The sequence below is a fragment of the Hordeum vulgare genome, chromosome 1H (genome assembly GCF_904849725.1).
Source record: "Hordeum vulgare subsp. vulgare chromosome 1H, MorexV3_pseudomolecules_assembly, whole genome shotgun sequence".
NCBI lineage: Eukaryota > Viridiplantae > Streptophyta > Magnoliopsida > Poales > Poaceae > Hordeum > Hordeum vulgare.
Window position 1 is genome coordinate 501,606,050 of NC_058518.1, and position 16,805 is coordinate 501,622,854.

The 16,805-nt window shown below is 45.5% G+C and overlaps 1 protein-coding gene across 1 annotated transcript; it reads right to left on the reverse strand.

The window, feature by feature from the left end:
• Positions 1–155: 155 nt before the first annotated feature.
• Positions 156–2,543, reverse strand: LOC123450515 (ABC transporter F family member 4-like). Its single transcript, XM_045127721.1, has one exon. It carries the CDS (start codon positions 2,446–2,448, stop codon positions 319–321), a length of 2,130 nt encoding a protein of 709 aa, XP_044983656.1. The 5' UTR covers positions 2,449–2,543; the 3' UTR covers positions 156–318.
• Positions 2,544–16,805: the final 14,262 nt, after the last annotated feature.

Sequence of the window (16,805 nt, forward strand, 5' to 3'; positions counted from 1 at the left end):
TCAAACATATAATGGTAACTATTTAGTAAGTTAACATGAGAAAATGCAATATGGAGGTAATACCACCCAAGATGCCTTAGTACAATAGTTTTTGCACGAAATCACACAGAAGAAACAATACCATATTACCAGTATCTTGTAACATAGGGAAGGCAAAAAGTAACTCATCCTGTCCATATAGATATCACGCACACAAAAAACAATATGAACATCCTGTAGACCAAAGCAAACAAAATCTGCTCGTAATACATGGGATTTCGGGAGAAGGAACCAGCTCATTCTACGAAGAAAGCACTGTGCAGCTCAATATGAACAGCATTACTCTTCGACTTCCTTCTTTATTTCTGCCATTAGTTCGTCCTTGTAATCCTCAAATGAGCCATCATATTTACTCACTGTGCCATCCTCCACAACCCATATCTGGCTCTTCTGCTCATCAGCACAAACTCGAGATATCAACCGCGAGTCATGGCTAACCAAGACCACACCTCCAGTGAACTCATCCAGAGCATCTGCCAAAGCATCAATACTTTGCATGTCCAAGTGATTTGTAGGCTCGTCCAGTAGGAGAATGTGAGGATGCGACATTGATATCGAAGTGAACACAACACGGGCCTTCTGACCACCAGATAACTTAACAATGGGAGTAAGATGGTTGTGACCTGGCAAACCAAATTTTCCAAGCTTGGCACGGACAGCCTCCGCTTTGCTCATTCCCTCCTGGTCTGGGTGGAGCCTGAGCAGATACTGAACCGCATTTTCCTCCATTGTCAACAAGTCAACAAAATGCTGTGAGTAACGTCCAATCCTGAGCTTCTGGCTCCTTCTTGCCTCTCCTTCAGCTGGGGTAAGATCACCAGCAAGTAAATTTAGAAGAGTGGACTTTCCTGCCCCATTGGGGCCAACAATGGCAACACGTGTTCCCATGTCAATGCCAACATCAACGTCCGATAACTTGAAGTCCGGCCGGTTGGGGTAGCTGAAACCCACTTCAATGAGCTGAAGGAGTGGTGGTGTGAGCAAAGTAGGCTCTGGAAAGTGGAACTCGACTTTGTAGTCAAGCCACTTCTGTGGCAGATCCGCTGGCTTCACATTATCATCATCCGTCGCCACATTCTTTCCCTTGCCCTTCCCCTTGGCAACTTCTTTATGGGCCTTTGACATCGCCTGGCCTTTAACCTTATCTTGTGCAGCCTTGCTCCCAGTCTTCCTTGCTGCTTTCATCTGCTTTTCATACAGCTCATACTTCTTGTTCATCTCCTTCCTCTTCTGCTCATACCCACTCTCAAAGTCATCAAAATTGCCACGGTAAACATGCAGACTCTTATCATGCAGATGTATGATATCATTGCACACTGTGTTCAAGAAGTCCCGGTCATGGGAAACTACAATAAGGGTCTTCTTCCACTGCGAGCACAGGTATTGCTCCAACCAAAGCACAGCTCGGAGGTCAAGATGGTTAGTAGGCTCATCAAGGAGCAGCAACGTTGGCTGCATGAAGAGCGCACGGGCAAGCGAGATGCGCATCCTCCAGCCACCGCTGAATGACTTTGTTGACCTTGCTTGCATCGCCTGATCAAACCCCAGCCCGGCGAGGATTTTGGAGGCACGCGCACGGGCGGCATCCGAGTCACATAGATTGAGCTTCTCGTACACCTCTGCGAGCTTCTCGCTGTCGTCGGGGTCGTTGGAGGCCTCAAGCTTAGCCTGCTCGGCCCGGAGCGCCGTGAGCTCTTCGTTCGCCGCCACCACGGCATCGGTTGCCGAACGGTCGTCACCAACAATCTCCTGCTCCACAAGCAGCACATCAATGTTCTTGGGGACGGGCACCTGCCGCCAGGAGAGCAGCTTCAGGAGGGTAGATTTGCCCATGCCGTTGGGCCCCACGAGACCGTAGCGGCGGCCGTGCGAGATCCGGAGCGAGGCGCCCTTGAGCAGCTCCTTCCCGCGCGCGGAGACGGAGAAGTTGTCGAGCACGATGTCCTTGATGTTCCCGTCGACGGCGGCGTCGCCGTCGGCGGCGGATCCGGGGACGCGGGCGCCGATGACGACGGAGAAGGCGTCGCGGTCATCGCGGAGCGCCTCCCGCTTGGCGGCCTCGGCGGCCACTGCGGCCATCATCTCGCGCTTGTCCTTCTTCTTCGCGTCCTTGTCGGAGGGCGCGAGGGCGTTGAGGTCGACGGTGGCGCGGGCCGGCTTGGCCTTGGCCTTGGCCTTGGCGGTGACGGCGGCGATGTCGGCCTCGTCCTCCTCCTCGTCGGACGGGGGCAGGTCGATGTCGCCCATGTAGGAGGAGGACGCGGGCGGCGCCTTGGAGGGCTTGGAGGACTTGGGTTTGGGCGCGGGCCTGGCGTTGGGCGCCGGCTTGTCCATCGAGGCGAGCATGGCGGACACGGAGGGGGGCTTCTCCTTCTTGCCGACGGCGGAGGAGGCGTTCTTGCGACTCATGGCGGCGGCGGCGGAGGAGGAGGAGGAGGAGGAGAGACGGCGATGTGGGCTGGGGAATTTGGGTTTGGTTTCTGTTAGGAGGGTTCGAGATCGAGAGAGAGAGGGGGAGATTGTATCCTACGGTCAAAGCAAGCTGATGACTCATGACCCAGCCGTTAGATCTGAAAGGAAGGGTGAGAATCTATTCCGTCTTACACTAGTCACAATAAGGAGTAACATAGAGTAGTAACATATATATTTTACTAGTCTAATATTACTATCTCCACAGTGAATAGTAACATCGAATCTTTTATTTATGAGAAAATCTAAGTTAAAGCATGCGCATAATCGCGTTTTCGTGCGGTGCGCTACAGTTCGGAGTACAACATGCTTTTGCATATTTCGCTACGGTGTCCAGTGGCAGTGATTTGCATTTTTGCGTAGAAGCTTGCCGTGTTTTTCAACTAGCACAAATCTATTATCTATAGAATAATGTTGACTGCATGTTACGTATTAAAATTTCAGATGGCTATAGATAGGCAAGCTTTATGACAATTTAACACAATTAACAAGATAGGCAAGCACAACATATTCTGGCAATTGGGTGTTAATTTTGGCAAGCTATATGAAAAAATGACATCTCGGCATAATTAAAATTAACAATAGTGTGCAACTTTTCTTTGCATGCTATATGAAATAAAACTGACAACTCACCAGAATTAAGATGAAAATTAGTGTGTATTTTTTCGACAAGCTATACGGAGTAAAAATGCCAACTCGACAGAATTAAAATGACAACTAATCTATATTTTTTTACCTGCAAAAAAATAAATAATAAGTATTGTTTGCAAGCTATATGAAACTAAAATGGCAACTCTTGACATAAATAAAAACTAACAACTAGAATGTAAAAAAGTTGGCAACTAAATTAATTTAATCAGGACATTAAGTGACTCATAATTTGACAACTAAGTGATAGTAATCTGGCAACTATTGACAAAAAAAGAGTTGTCGAAACATGTCGACATGGGATCTAGTTTTAAAGAACTCGTCGCGGGGAAGCTAACGGTGAAAGCGGATCGTCAATTGGATTTACGGTTGAGGAGATAATACTTTTTAAAAATTCAAAGTTAGAGAAATCTTTGCTGGTGTGACGCTTTTGTATTGGTTTGCATGCATGTGAGATAACCGCCGCATGGGAAGGCGCTGGTGCGGCACCGCTGTGTAGTAGCATCCTTTATTTATTAACCTATAGACTCATTTTGTCTTGGTATCCGCTATGTTACTCCTAGCATGAGTAACATGCTAAGTTACTCAATTTCTCTCTCTTCTTATTAATTAGTTGCCACATTATATTTCTTGCTTAGGTGACATCTATGTTACTTTCATTGTGGGTAGTCTTAGGGGACCACCTTTTTTACACAGTACAAACACAATCGTTTATGTGGACGCGCATACATTTATGAGATCTCTACAATTATTCCTTGAAGTCGTACGCTTCGTCGATTTTAAACCCACCAAATCCCAGAAATCGGCACCCCAACTCCCTGATCCCGGTGGTTTTTACCCTTGCGGTCGTATCCAAACACAGGAAGACGGGGATTGGTGAGTCAGCGAGGCTTTGCGGGGCCTGCTCGATCGCTGGAAGCTCATAATGGTTGAGACAAACCAGCTCGCATCGCTTCCCTCAAAAAAAGAGATCAGCTCGCATCGCTCCTCGCTTACTTTGCCCCTTCCTGTCCTCTCCCGGCGCACCAGCTTCCCCTTGCAGCGGCAATGACGACCCTGGGTGGATGATCGCAGCGAGCTTTGACGACCACGCCGACGGTAATTGAACCGGTGAGTCATCCTCTTCATCTGTGGTTGATCTGAGGTCTTTTCTTCTTCCCACCTTGTCGTGGTTTCTATCACGGCATATGTCCTCGTGCAAGGACTTAGGTGTGAGGCCATCACAACTATGTGGCGGCTTGAGAGGGGTTGGTCGGAATCGAGAGACGTGAGTTTACCCGGGTTCGGCCTCTCCCATGGAGGTAAAGCCTACGTCCTGCTTGTGTTTCATTGATGAAGATGATGATCTCGATATAAGGGTGCGGAATCGCTGCCTCTAATCTTCAGGGTGTCTAATTTGTCTATCTCCAATGACTTGAACTTGTCATGGCTCAACCTAACTTGTGATTTGTCCCTCTTGGGGCGCCTTATCCCTCCTTATATATGTGAAAGGGGTAGGTTTACATGGAGAGTCCTACTAGGAGTAGGAATATGACTAGTCTCTCTTGAATCCTAATCCGGGTTTTGTTTCCTTCTTGTGAGAGTCTTTCCTCTTCTTTGGGCCTTCTCTTTGTGAGCCGGCCCTCCTGGTCTCTCTATGAGTCACCTTATGCCAGGGTGCACGCCGGGCCTTGGGCCTTCGTCGTTTGTCTGAGTCACCTGCGGGGTCATGTATGAGCCGCCCGCCATGTCACTGATGAGTCGCGAGTGAATCTCCAAGTCCCAGTCGGGTCATACTTCAAGTCGGGTTACACCGCGGGGTATATTTCCGACATTATCCCCCAGGTTAGCTGGAATTTATTCATGGTAAGCTCCTGGAATAAAAATAATTATTATGTTAAGGGACCGACTTGCTCCTTGGCCACCTTATTTCAATGAAGTAGCTTCTCGAAAATCCTGGTTTCTTCGAGCCGTATTCACAATCATCTTGCAGGTACGTGTCCTTTGTAACAAAATACATATGCCATTGAATCGGCCTCCAATGCTTTGGCTTGATGAACATATTAGACTTAAAATACCCATCTGGTGCTGAGCCAGCTTTGAATACTTCCGGCTTGAATATGTTTAGAACTTATCAGGCTGCGATCGTCGAAGTTGTCGGGTTATGTTTGATAATGCCGGGTCAAACAACTGAACTCCAATTGACTTGATCAAATTATTGAAGATAAAGAAATTTGTGTGATGTTGAGCCGGTCTTTTAATGCTTCAACTAGATAAAAATATGCTGAGTCGGTCTCTCAATGCTTCAGCTCCATGACGAAATGAAAAGTGCTCTTCAATTTTTTGACATATCCATATTACATGTAGCCCCCAAGCTCCAAGTTTATCAGTTCGTGATGACTTGGTGGTTTCCAATGATATCTTTGACCATGTAGTCCCCAAGTGTCGGGTTGTCTTGCCTGCAGTAGCCTGGGACTTGTAATCATCTTATATTTATAAAGCTTCAGCTGGTGTAGCCCCAAGGGCCGACTCATCAGTGTGTGATGGGTCGGGTCTTCAATTTGGACCTTATGATCTGTAAAACAATTGAGTGTTGTAGCCCCCAAGTGCCGGGTTGTCTTGCCTGCAGCATCCTGGGACTTTAGAAATTTTGATCTGAGTATTGTAGCCCCCAAGTGTCGGGTCGTGTGCCTGCAGCGACTCGGGACAATTCCTTCCACTGTAGAATAAAATCATATCCACTCTGTGAAGTGATGATCCCTTCGTGATGAAAGTAATCCTTGATCGTGGCTGTAACCCGACAAATATATCCTTGAGAAATCCATATGTTTGAGAAATCCATAAGTGTTGTAATTTAATACAGAGCACAAGTTGAAGAAATCCAAGAGCCAGTCAATTAGACAATTCGGCATTATATGTAATAGGGCGGCTCTTCGCAAATAGTCAATTCTTTCGGCCTGTCTTAAAAACCCAAATTATTTAACACTCCTCATGATAAACCATGATGAAAATCCAGCCATATTGGCTATCAAAGATTAATTTGCCCATGCAGAAATTTATGCTTTGACCCGGTTTGAAGACCGGCATGGTATGTATGTATGATGCATGATGCAATGCAAGATGATGCATGTATATGAGAAGATAATATTGAATCTTACTTCAATGAAACTAGCATGATAGCCATTGGTTTATCCTTGCTCTTTGTAAGCCGGCCCTTACATGACCCAATCGATGTTTTAACCTAATAAGTTCAGACATGAATTATTGAGAGTACACGGGGTCAGAGTTGCATCATGCAGACGGGCAGGTTTAACCAAGTTTCAAAGAAGGCGGCTTAATAGCCCATGGAGTATCCTCGCTTTCTGTAAGGGGGCTCCCACATGACCCAATCGATGTTTTAACCTGGATAAGTTTAGGGTCCATGTGGATTGACTTATCGAGAGTACACGGGGTTCGGAGTAGCATCTTCCGAACAGGAAGGTTTAACCATGAATTTTTGCCAATAAGGCAGGACACTCATGTTTGAACTGCGCATCGTGGCAACTAGCCCTCTTTGGTCACCTTTAATTTTTCCCGTCAATGAAGCACGACATCCATGTTTGAACGGTCGCATCATGGCGGCCCGTCCTCTTGGGCGACTTTAAAATGCCCAACAATAAAGCAGGGCACCCATGTTTGAACTGTCGCATCATGGCGGCTCGTCCTCTTGGGCGACTTTTAAATCTTTCGCCAATGAGGCAACAGCCCCGAGACCAAGTTAACTTTACTGTAATGACCCGAGATTATTGAATAATTCAGCCTAGTTGAATTTTCTGAGCCATGATTGTGTAGCCCCCGAGTGTTAAGTCGGCTCAAGGAGGCGGCTTGAAATCTCCATACTTGACTGTGGCATAAGCCGACGGAGAAAGATACCGGTACCCGCTCCATCTCCGAGATATAAAGCCACGTTTGGTAAAGAAGAATTCTCCTGCATAAAAATATTGCAAGTCAAAGCAATTGTTCTTGGACAAATAACATGTACTAAAAAGTAGATAAAATGAATAGCACCTGATGTGTTGATGTAGATTGGACCGTGAGGACGGCGGCTTGCGCACTTGTGTTGAGCGGCTTTTATAAGTGAGCACTGCACGATATGTTGATGTCATGTGGACCGCGAGGATGGCGTCTTGCATCCATTTGTTGGACGACTTACAGACTAGCACTGCACCGACGGGTTGATGTAAACCGAACCATGGGGGCGGGTCTTGCACGCGTCTGTTGGGCGGCTCGTATAGACAATTACTGCACCGACATATTGAGTTGAATGTGAGAGTTGTCTGGCAACTTGATACGGACGCGAGAGTCGGTTGTGGTGTTGTAAACCGCCTTGGTTGCGTGGACGTGAGGGTTGACTGTTTTTTTATAAGCTGGCGCTGATGGCGAGTTGATCACCATATTGTAAGCCGGTGCGCGAGTCCTTTGAGTAATGCAACATGGATGAACACTGGTGCAAAAAAATGCTGGCACACGCTCCATCTCCAGGATATAATGCCATCTTTGGAGTCAAGAATTATCCTGCGTATTTTTTTTAAAAAAATAGAGTAATTGTTCGCTGATTAATATGTATGGAAAACAGAGAGGGCAAATAGCACCTAGTATTTTCTATCAGATGAACGTAGATGCTGATAATTTTTTCGGTAGTAGTTGATCTGGTCTTGGATTGTCCGAGTGATTTCTCCGTGTGATATTGTAGCCGGGTACTTTCCAAACAATATACCGGTATTCCCTTCATTCCTTAAAGTAGTACGTATATAGTTTCAATCTCAGATAACAAGGAGTGTGTTGGCGTTCACTTTTGGATGAGCATAGCCCTGCCTCCTTGGTTGTGACGACGGGTAGGACATGAGGCCAATAAGGCGGACTGGCAAGGTGCGCGGCTGACGACGGGTTGATGGCTATACTTTTCGCCCCTCGTTGATTATCCCAAGTGAAAGGTGGAGATTTATTCAGCAGCAGATTTCCCTTAGACGGGGATTGCAAGGTTTATCAAATCAGGAGGACTCCGATGATCAACAAGTAGGTGTCCGCTGCTGTGGCGCTAGCAAAAGACGTGGACCTGCACACACAACAAATAACTTTACTCCCAACGAGTTCAGAGAGGTTGTCAATCTCTCCGGCCTTCTAGTTTGCAAATGATCAAAACACAAGCAGGAATAGTGATAGTGACTGCAACGGAAAAGTAAATAAAAACAGTAAATGGTGAAGGTGTAAACAATGATGGAAATATGGACCAGAGTCCCATGATGTTCACTAGTGATGTCTCTCTCCCAAAAGACAATAAACAACTATGCTGGGTAAACAAATTACAGGTGGGCAATTGACAGAATTATAAACACACCGCAATGCTAATCATGCTACAAGAAAGTTAGAGGCTCAAAAGTAATGGCCAGTACGCCAACACAACTAGACCATTTATCCATCAACATATACTCTCTAATCATCCATCTTGAGATATCTATCCAGAACATCTCACTGTTATTAAGTTGCGAGCCCCAGCCAAAGTGTAAACTCAAAGCAACGAACAACTACATTAAGGAAGATTGCGTAAGGTAAACAATCCTTGTAACCGTGGTCACAAGCACGGTTGTTTTCTCCCTAGTGGCAACAACACATCCCCTAGTCTCATGTTTCTGTCACCCAAGCTAGACATCAGGGGGCATGAACCCACAATCATGCATAACGCTCCCTCTTGGAGTTACAATCTACTACTCGGTCAAAACAATAAAAAGCAACGGAGAACATGCATGAATTACTCAAGAACATAATATAAAAGGAGAACCAAATATATAACTCATCACAATCTGAACATAATCTCATAATGCATCGGATCCCAGCAAACCAAGCATAGCAACAACAGATGAATTACATAGATGCCTTGATCATGTAGGGCAGCTCACAAGGGCTAAGCATTGAAGCACAAGATTGGAGAGAAGACATCACATAGCTACTGGTCATGAACTCATGGTCCAAGGAGGACTACTCACGGCACGTCCAGGAAGCGTCCATGGTGGTGGAGAAGCTCCCGGAGGTCAATCCTCCCTTCGGCAGGGTGCCGGAAAGAGGTCTTCTAACGCTCCCGATCTCGGGAGCGCTGCAGCGGCGGAACGATGGAGAAATTCGCGATTCTGGATCTGTTAATAGGGTTTTCTCTCGGAGAGGTAAATATAGGACGAAGGAGGGCACCGGCAGAGGTGGGCCCCACCCAGGCGACCTGGTGGCGCGACCAGGAGGTGGGCCGCGTAGGGAGGCCGCCTGGGCGAGCCCTGGCTCCCCTCTGGCCCACCTTTGGTGCTCGTGAATCTTCTGTCACGCTGGTTTTGACATATTTTTCTCGGGATTTTTGGGGCTCTATAAATTGAGGTAAAAGTCCGTGCAAAAAAGACATCAACAGATAGAAGGTGGCACTGGGTGCACTGAGTTAGTAGGTTAGTCCAAATATGTGTAAAAAGGTATAAAAGTGTAGCAAAACATATAACAATGTCACCCAAAAGATCATGGAACAAACATAAATTATAGATACTTTTGGGACGTATCAACACCCCCAAGCTTAATTCCTGCTCGTCCTCGAGTAGGTAAATAATAACACAAATAATTTATGTGGTGACATGCTAAGACACATATAAGAACTTCAAAGTAAAGCAAGTAATATATGCAATTCAAGTCAAGATAATAACAAGCAAGAGTCTATATTTAGTATTGAAATTAACAAAGTAACAACATAAAGGTGCAAGAGCTCTCGCTGTTCGTGACTCAAATGTATCCAAATGGTGTTTGCGTGCAAGAAGTGGGAGATGGGTTTAGAGCATAAAAATATTTTAATTGAGAACTCGATCTACTAAAACTTCACACTTGGTCTCCTTCGGAATTCTATTTTGACTCATCCCCAGACCACTAGTGAGACACAAGTCAAAATGATCCTCTCCCTTTCGACTTTGAGCACTCATGCAATGGATGAGCGCAAACAAGATATGTTGGCACTTAGGATGGCAAAGAGAATAATGATGGGGAAGGAAGACAAAAAAGGTGTGAGAGGCTCGCATCAATGAGGACAACCATAGGCTAGAGAAAGCCAAATAATATATATGATGTGAGGAGTAGGGATTGCCATGCAAGAATGCACATATGAGCTAAGGTAAGCTCTTCAATGGAACAAGTGTGGGTGCATCCAACTAGCTTGCTCATGAAGACCTAGAGCTCATTTGAGGAGACTCATCATTGAATATACAAGCCAAGATCTATAGTGTAAGGGTCCCCACATAGTTATGCATGAATGATAATCTCTATGGAGTAGAAATATAACAGTGGAGTACGAGTGTGGATCTTTCAAAAGGAATAGTAGTGTTGCCCCCTTCTCTCTTCTTTTTTGTGGCCTCTTTGGCTCTTTCTATTTATCTCTCATTTTTCCTCTTTGGGATCTTTTCATTTGTCCTCTTTTGGGATCTTTCAATATGTCCTCTTTGGGATCTTTTACTCAAAACTCGCCGGATGTTGGGGAACATCGCATGGGAAACAAAAAAATTCCTACGCGCACGAAGACCTATCATGGTGATGTCCATCTACGCGAGGGGATGAGTGATCTACGTACCCTTGTAGATCGTACAGCAGAAGCGTTGGTGAACGCGGTTGATGTAGTGGAACGTCCTCACGTCCCTCGATCCGCCCCGCGAACAATCCCGCGATCAGTCCCACGATCTAGTACCGAACGGACGGCACCTCCGCGTTCAGCACACGTACAGCTCGACGATGATCTCGGCCTTCTTGATCCAGCAAGAGAGACGGAGAGGTAGAAGAGTTCTCCGGCAGCGTGACGGCGCTCCGGAGGTTGGTGATGACCTTGTCTCAGCAGGGCTCCGCCTGAGCTCCACAGAAACGCGATCTAGAGGAAAAACCGTGGAGGTATGTGGTCGGGCTGCCGTGGAAAAGTCGTCCCAAATCAGCCCTAAAACCTCCGTATATATAGGTGGGAGGGAGGGGACCTTGCCTTGGGGCTCAAGGAGCCCCAAGGGGGTCGGCCGAGCCAAGGGGGGAAGGCTCCCCCCCCAAACCGAGTTGGACTTGGTTTGGTGGGTGGGAGTCCTTCCTTCCCTTCCCACCTCCTCTTTTTTTTCTTTTCTCTTTGATTTTCTTTCCTAGGCGCATAGGGCCCTTTTGGGCTGTCCCACCAGCCCACTAAGAGCTGGTGCGCCACCCTCAAGGCCTATGGGCTTCCCCGGGGTGGGTTGCCCCCCCCGGTGAACTCCCGGAACCCATTCGTCATTCCTCGTACATTCCCGGTAACTCCGAAAACCTTCCGGTAATCAAATGAGGTCATCCTATATATCAATCTTCGTTTCCGGACCATTCCGGAAACCCTCGTGACGTCTGTGATCTCATCCGGGACTCGGAACAACATTCGGTAACCAACCATATAACTCAAATACGCATAAAACAATGTCGAACCTTAAGTGTGCAGACCCTGCGGGTTCGAGAACTATGCAGACATGACCCGAGAGACTCCTCGGTCAATATCCAATAGCGGAACCTGGATGCCCATATTGGATCCTACATATTCTACGAAGATCTTATCATTTGAACCTCAGTGCCAAGGATTCATATAATCCCGTATGTCATTCCCTTTGTCCTTCGGTATGTTACTTGCCCGAGATTCGATCGTCAGTATCCGTATACCTATTTCAATCTCGTTTACCGGCAAGTCTGTTTACTCGTTCCGTAATACAAGATTCCGCAACTTACACTAAGTCACATTGCTTGCAAGGCTTGTGTGTGATGTTGTATTACCGAGTGGGCCCCGAGATACCTCTCCGTCACACGGAGTGACAAATCCCAGTCTCGATCCATACTAACTTAACGAACACCTTCGGAGATACTTGTAGAGAATCTTTATAGTCACCCAGTTACGTTGCGACGTTTGATACACACAACGTATTCCTCCGGTGTTAGTAAGTTATATGATCTCATGGTCATAGGAATAAATACTTGACACGCAGAAAACGGTAGCAACAAAATGACACGATCAACATGCTACGTCTATTAGTTTGGGTCTAGTCCATCACGTGATTCTCCTAATGACGTGATCCAGTTATCAAGCAACAACACCTTGTTCATAATCAGAAGACACTGACTATCGTTGATCAACTGGCTAGCCAACTAGAGGCTTGCTAGGGACAGTGTTTTGTCTATGTGTATCCACACATGTAAATGAGTCTTCATTCAATACAATTATAGCATGGATAATAAACGATTATCTTGATACAGGAATTATAATAATAACTATATTTATTATTGCCTCTAGGGCATAATTCCAACAAGGTCTCCATATGAAAATCATCATCTGAAGAATTTGCTGGAGACCTGAGGAAATGCTTGATAGGACGCAAGCTAATGATTGATGAAATAGAAATATTTCACACGTCCTTACATTTCTGTTATGATGAAATTACTGGTCTGATGAAATTAGTATCATATTCTTCAAATCTGAAGCATATGAGATGGTAAGCTGTACTAATTCATCTGCAGGATGACAAACCCAAGAATACCGAGTGGGTTCTTGATAGTGGCTGCACACATCACATGACTGGTGATAAAAGCTTACTGATGAATATGCCACTAACTCCGTCACCTCTGAAGCAAATCACATATGCTGACAAAGGTAAAAGCAAGGTATTGAGACTTGACAAAGTGGCTATTTCCAAGGATAGACATATGGACAAAGTGATGCTTGTTGAATCCCTTGGTTTTAACCTTATGTCAGTCTCGATGCTTTGTGATCTTGATATGATTGTTATCTTTGGTAGATATAGATGTGTAGTCATCATGGAATCTGACAGATCCAAAGTCTTCGAAGGTGTAAGAAGAGGGGATTTGTACATTGTTGATTTCTCTACAGGTCCTCAACCAGCCACTTGCTTACTAGCAAAAACCTCAGAAGGATGGCTGTGGCACCGAAGACTAGGTCATGCAGGCATGAGGAATTTGCACACGCTCGCGAAGAAGAAGCATGTCATCGGCATCGAATCAGTCAAATTCCTCAAGGATCATCTCTACAGTGCTTGTGAATCTGGGAAAATGACCAGATCCAAGCATCCCTCTAAAACCATCATGACCACTACACGTCCATTCGAATTGCTTCATATGGATTTATTTGGACCTACTCACTATGCCACACTAACCAATGCAGCATCTTTATATGGCTTCGTCATAGTTGATGATTATTCCAGATATACTTGGGTGCATATCATAGTGTATAAAACTGAAGTGCAGGAAATCTTCAAACGATTTTCTTCAAGGGCCTCGACGAACTTTGGCATCAAGATCAAACATATCAGGAGTGATAATGGAACCGAGTTCAAAAACACTGGTCTTGATGATTATCTTGATGAACTTGGTATTACTCACGAGTTATCTGCTCCTTATACTCCTCAGCAGAATGGTGTCGTCGAAAGGAAGAACATGACTCTGGTTGAAATGGCGAGAACTATGCTTGAAGAATATCAGACTCCTCGTCGCTTTTGGCCTGAAGCAATCAACACTGCTTGCCATATCATCAACAGGGTATATCTTCACAAATTCCTCAAGAAAACCTCATATGAACTCCTCACTGACAAGAAACCCAATGTAAGTTATTTCAAAGTCTTCGGTGCAAAATGCTGGATTAGATATCCTCACCATAGCTCAAAATTTGCACCTAAGGCACATGAGGGTTTTATGCTCGGTTGTGGAAAGGACTCGCACACTTACAGAGTCTTCCACCACTATCACAACAAAGTTGTTGAGACTGTAGATGTGCGGTTTGATGAAACTAATGGCTCGCAAAGAGAGCAATTGCCTTCTGATCCAGATAAGCTGTCTCCTGAGGAAGCAATAAAGCTCAAGCCTACTGAAGACATTGTCCCCATTGAGGAAATTGGTGAAGAAACGATTCCCATCGCTGATAAAAACCAAGAAGATGCTCCTGAGGAAATTGCACCAGCCCCAATTCCTCAGCCCAGATAAAATCCTCAACCAGCTCATCCGAGGATTGCGAACGAAGTAGAACTTGACAAAATCCTAAACGACATCAACGCGCCAGGTCCTCTCACTCGCTCAAAAGCTTCACACTTAGTTAACTTTTGTGGGCACTTTTCCTTTGTATCCATCACAGAACCCTCAAAAGTTTCTGAGGCTTTTTTGGAACCGGAGTGGATCCAAGCTATGCAAGACGAACTTCTTCAATTCAAGCTGAATGACGTATGGGAGCTCGTCAAACGACCAGATCCTCGCAAGCACAACATCATCGGCACCAAGTGGATTTTCTGAAACAAGCAAGATGAGGGCGGTCAAGTGGTGAGGAACAAGGCACGACTTGTAGCCCAAGGCTACACCCAGGTTGAAGGAATAGATTTGGATGAAACTTTTGCACCTGTTGCTAGACTTGAAGCTATTCGAATATTACTTGCTTATGCTAATCATCATAACATCACGTTATATCAAATGGATGTGAAAAGTGCATTCCTCAATGGTAAGCTTGAGGAAGAAGTATATGTTGCTCAGCCTCCAGGTTTTGAGGATCCAAAGAATCCAGACAAAGTCTTCAGACTCAAAAAGGCTCTGTATGGCCTCAAGCAAGCCCCTCGGGCATGGTATGATACATTGAAGGAATTCCTCATGAAGAAAGGCTTCAAACCTGGTTCACTCGATCCAACTCTTTTCACAGAATCCTATGATAATGAGCTGTTTGTATGTCAAATATATGTCGATGATATCATATTTGGCTGTACTGACAAAAGATACAGTGATGAATTTGCCTACATGATGAGTGAAGAATATCAGATGTCCATGATGGGGGAGCTGAAATTCTTCTTAGGTCTTCAAATTCGTCAACAAAGCAATGGAATCTTCATATCACAGGAGAAATACCTCAAGGATGTTCTGAGGAAATTCGACATGCACGAATGCAAAGGTGCCAAGACTCCGATGCCTACCAACGGCCACCTCGGCACTGATGAAAATGGTAAAGATTTCGATCAACAGGTATACCGTTCTATGATTGGCTCCTTATTGTATCTATGTGCATCTAGGCGAGATATAATGCTTAGTGTTTGCATGTGTGCACCTTTTCAAGCAAAACCGAAGGAATCACACCATAAGGCTGTGAAACATATTCTTCGATACTTAGCTCACACACCAACACTAGGATTATGGTATCCCAAGGGCTCCAATCTTCATCTGGTAGGGTATTCTGATTCAGACTATGCTGGTGACCGTGTGGATCGCAAGTCAACATCTGGCACATGCCATTTCCTCGGAAGATCACTAGTTTGCTGGTCCTCAAAGAAGCAGAACTGCGTATCACTCTCCACTGCCGAAGCTGAGTACATTGCTGTGCTCAATTGCTATGGATGAAGCAAACCCTCAAGGACTGCGGCATCAACATGGAGAATGTGCCTCTCTACTGTGACAATGAGAGTGCTATCAAGATTGCATACAACCCAGTACAACACTCGAAGACCAAGCACATCCAGATTCGTCATCATTTTCTTCGGGACCATGTCCTCAAGGGCAATATCCTCATCGACCATGTGAAGACTGATGATCAACTGGCAGATATCTTCACTAAGCCCTTGGATGAGAAAAGGTTTTGGAAGTTGCGGTGTGAGCTAAATATCTTAGAGTCCTCAAATGTTTTGTAAAAACATGCACACGTCCTAACACTTATGCAAAGTTGATGACTTAGATGTGCAACACATGATGAATCGATTTTCTTCAACTGATGAAGAATGTCACTCTGAATGTGAAGAAATTAACAAAGAAATTGATTCTCAGGGCCCTACGACAATTGTACGCGGCGTCTGTAATCAACATTCTTATATGGTGGGTAACGCCACCGTCCAATGTGAAATTCCTCAAGTTGATTTTCTTCAAATGATCAATTTCCTCACAATGCGTTTTTCTTCAAAACAGCTGTTCTTCATTGTGATGATTTATTACAAAATCTTCAAAAACACTTGATGACTTTCATGTGACTAGATAGACTGTGATTTCTAGTCCTCAACAGCATTCACTTATTGCTATTTCTTCAAGTTGATGTTTCTGCTAAGTGAATGTGATCGGACCCTACTTTCCCTCTATGCTATACTTATCCAGTCTATTCAATTCTTCATATGCGTTCTACTTGAAACTTTGTTCAAAATCCTCACTGCATCCTTGTCAGCTGATGATTTTGTAATGAAAATACTCAAATCTTCAAAAATTGTTTCTTTAAAGACACAGTAACTGAACCCCCACTTCCCACGATCGGATAACCACGATCTCCACTATCTCCACCGCATCGTATGGGAGCTACACGTGTCCTGCGGAGACGTAGAGGCAGGGGCTATTTGGTCCGACATTCTCGCGCCAAGAGTAACTTTTGGCTAAAAATATGTCCCTATCGCCCTCGGCATCCTCTTCTTCGCCTCATCGCTCTCCTGCCACAGCACACTCCACCGAACCCTAGCGCCACCGCTGGTTGTCTCGTCGCCGGTCAGGAAGAGCTTCACTGCCTCAACTTCTCTGTCGCCGGAACCACGCCGGAGTCGGACCATCTTCGTCCGCCGCCGCCGTAGACGTCCTCTGTAGCCGAGTTAGGGTGCATTGGACACTCGAACGAAGAG

Bases quoted from the DNA above. Each gene is read 5' to 3' on its own strand.
- LOC123450515 (XM_045127721.1), bottom strand. From the start codon at position 2,448: ATGAGTCGCAAGAACGCCTCCTCCGCCGTCGGCAAGAAGGAGAAGCCC.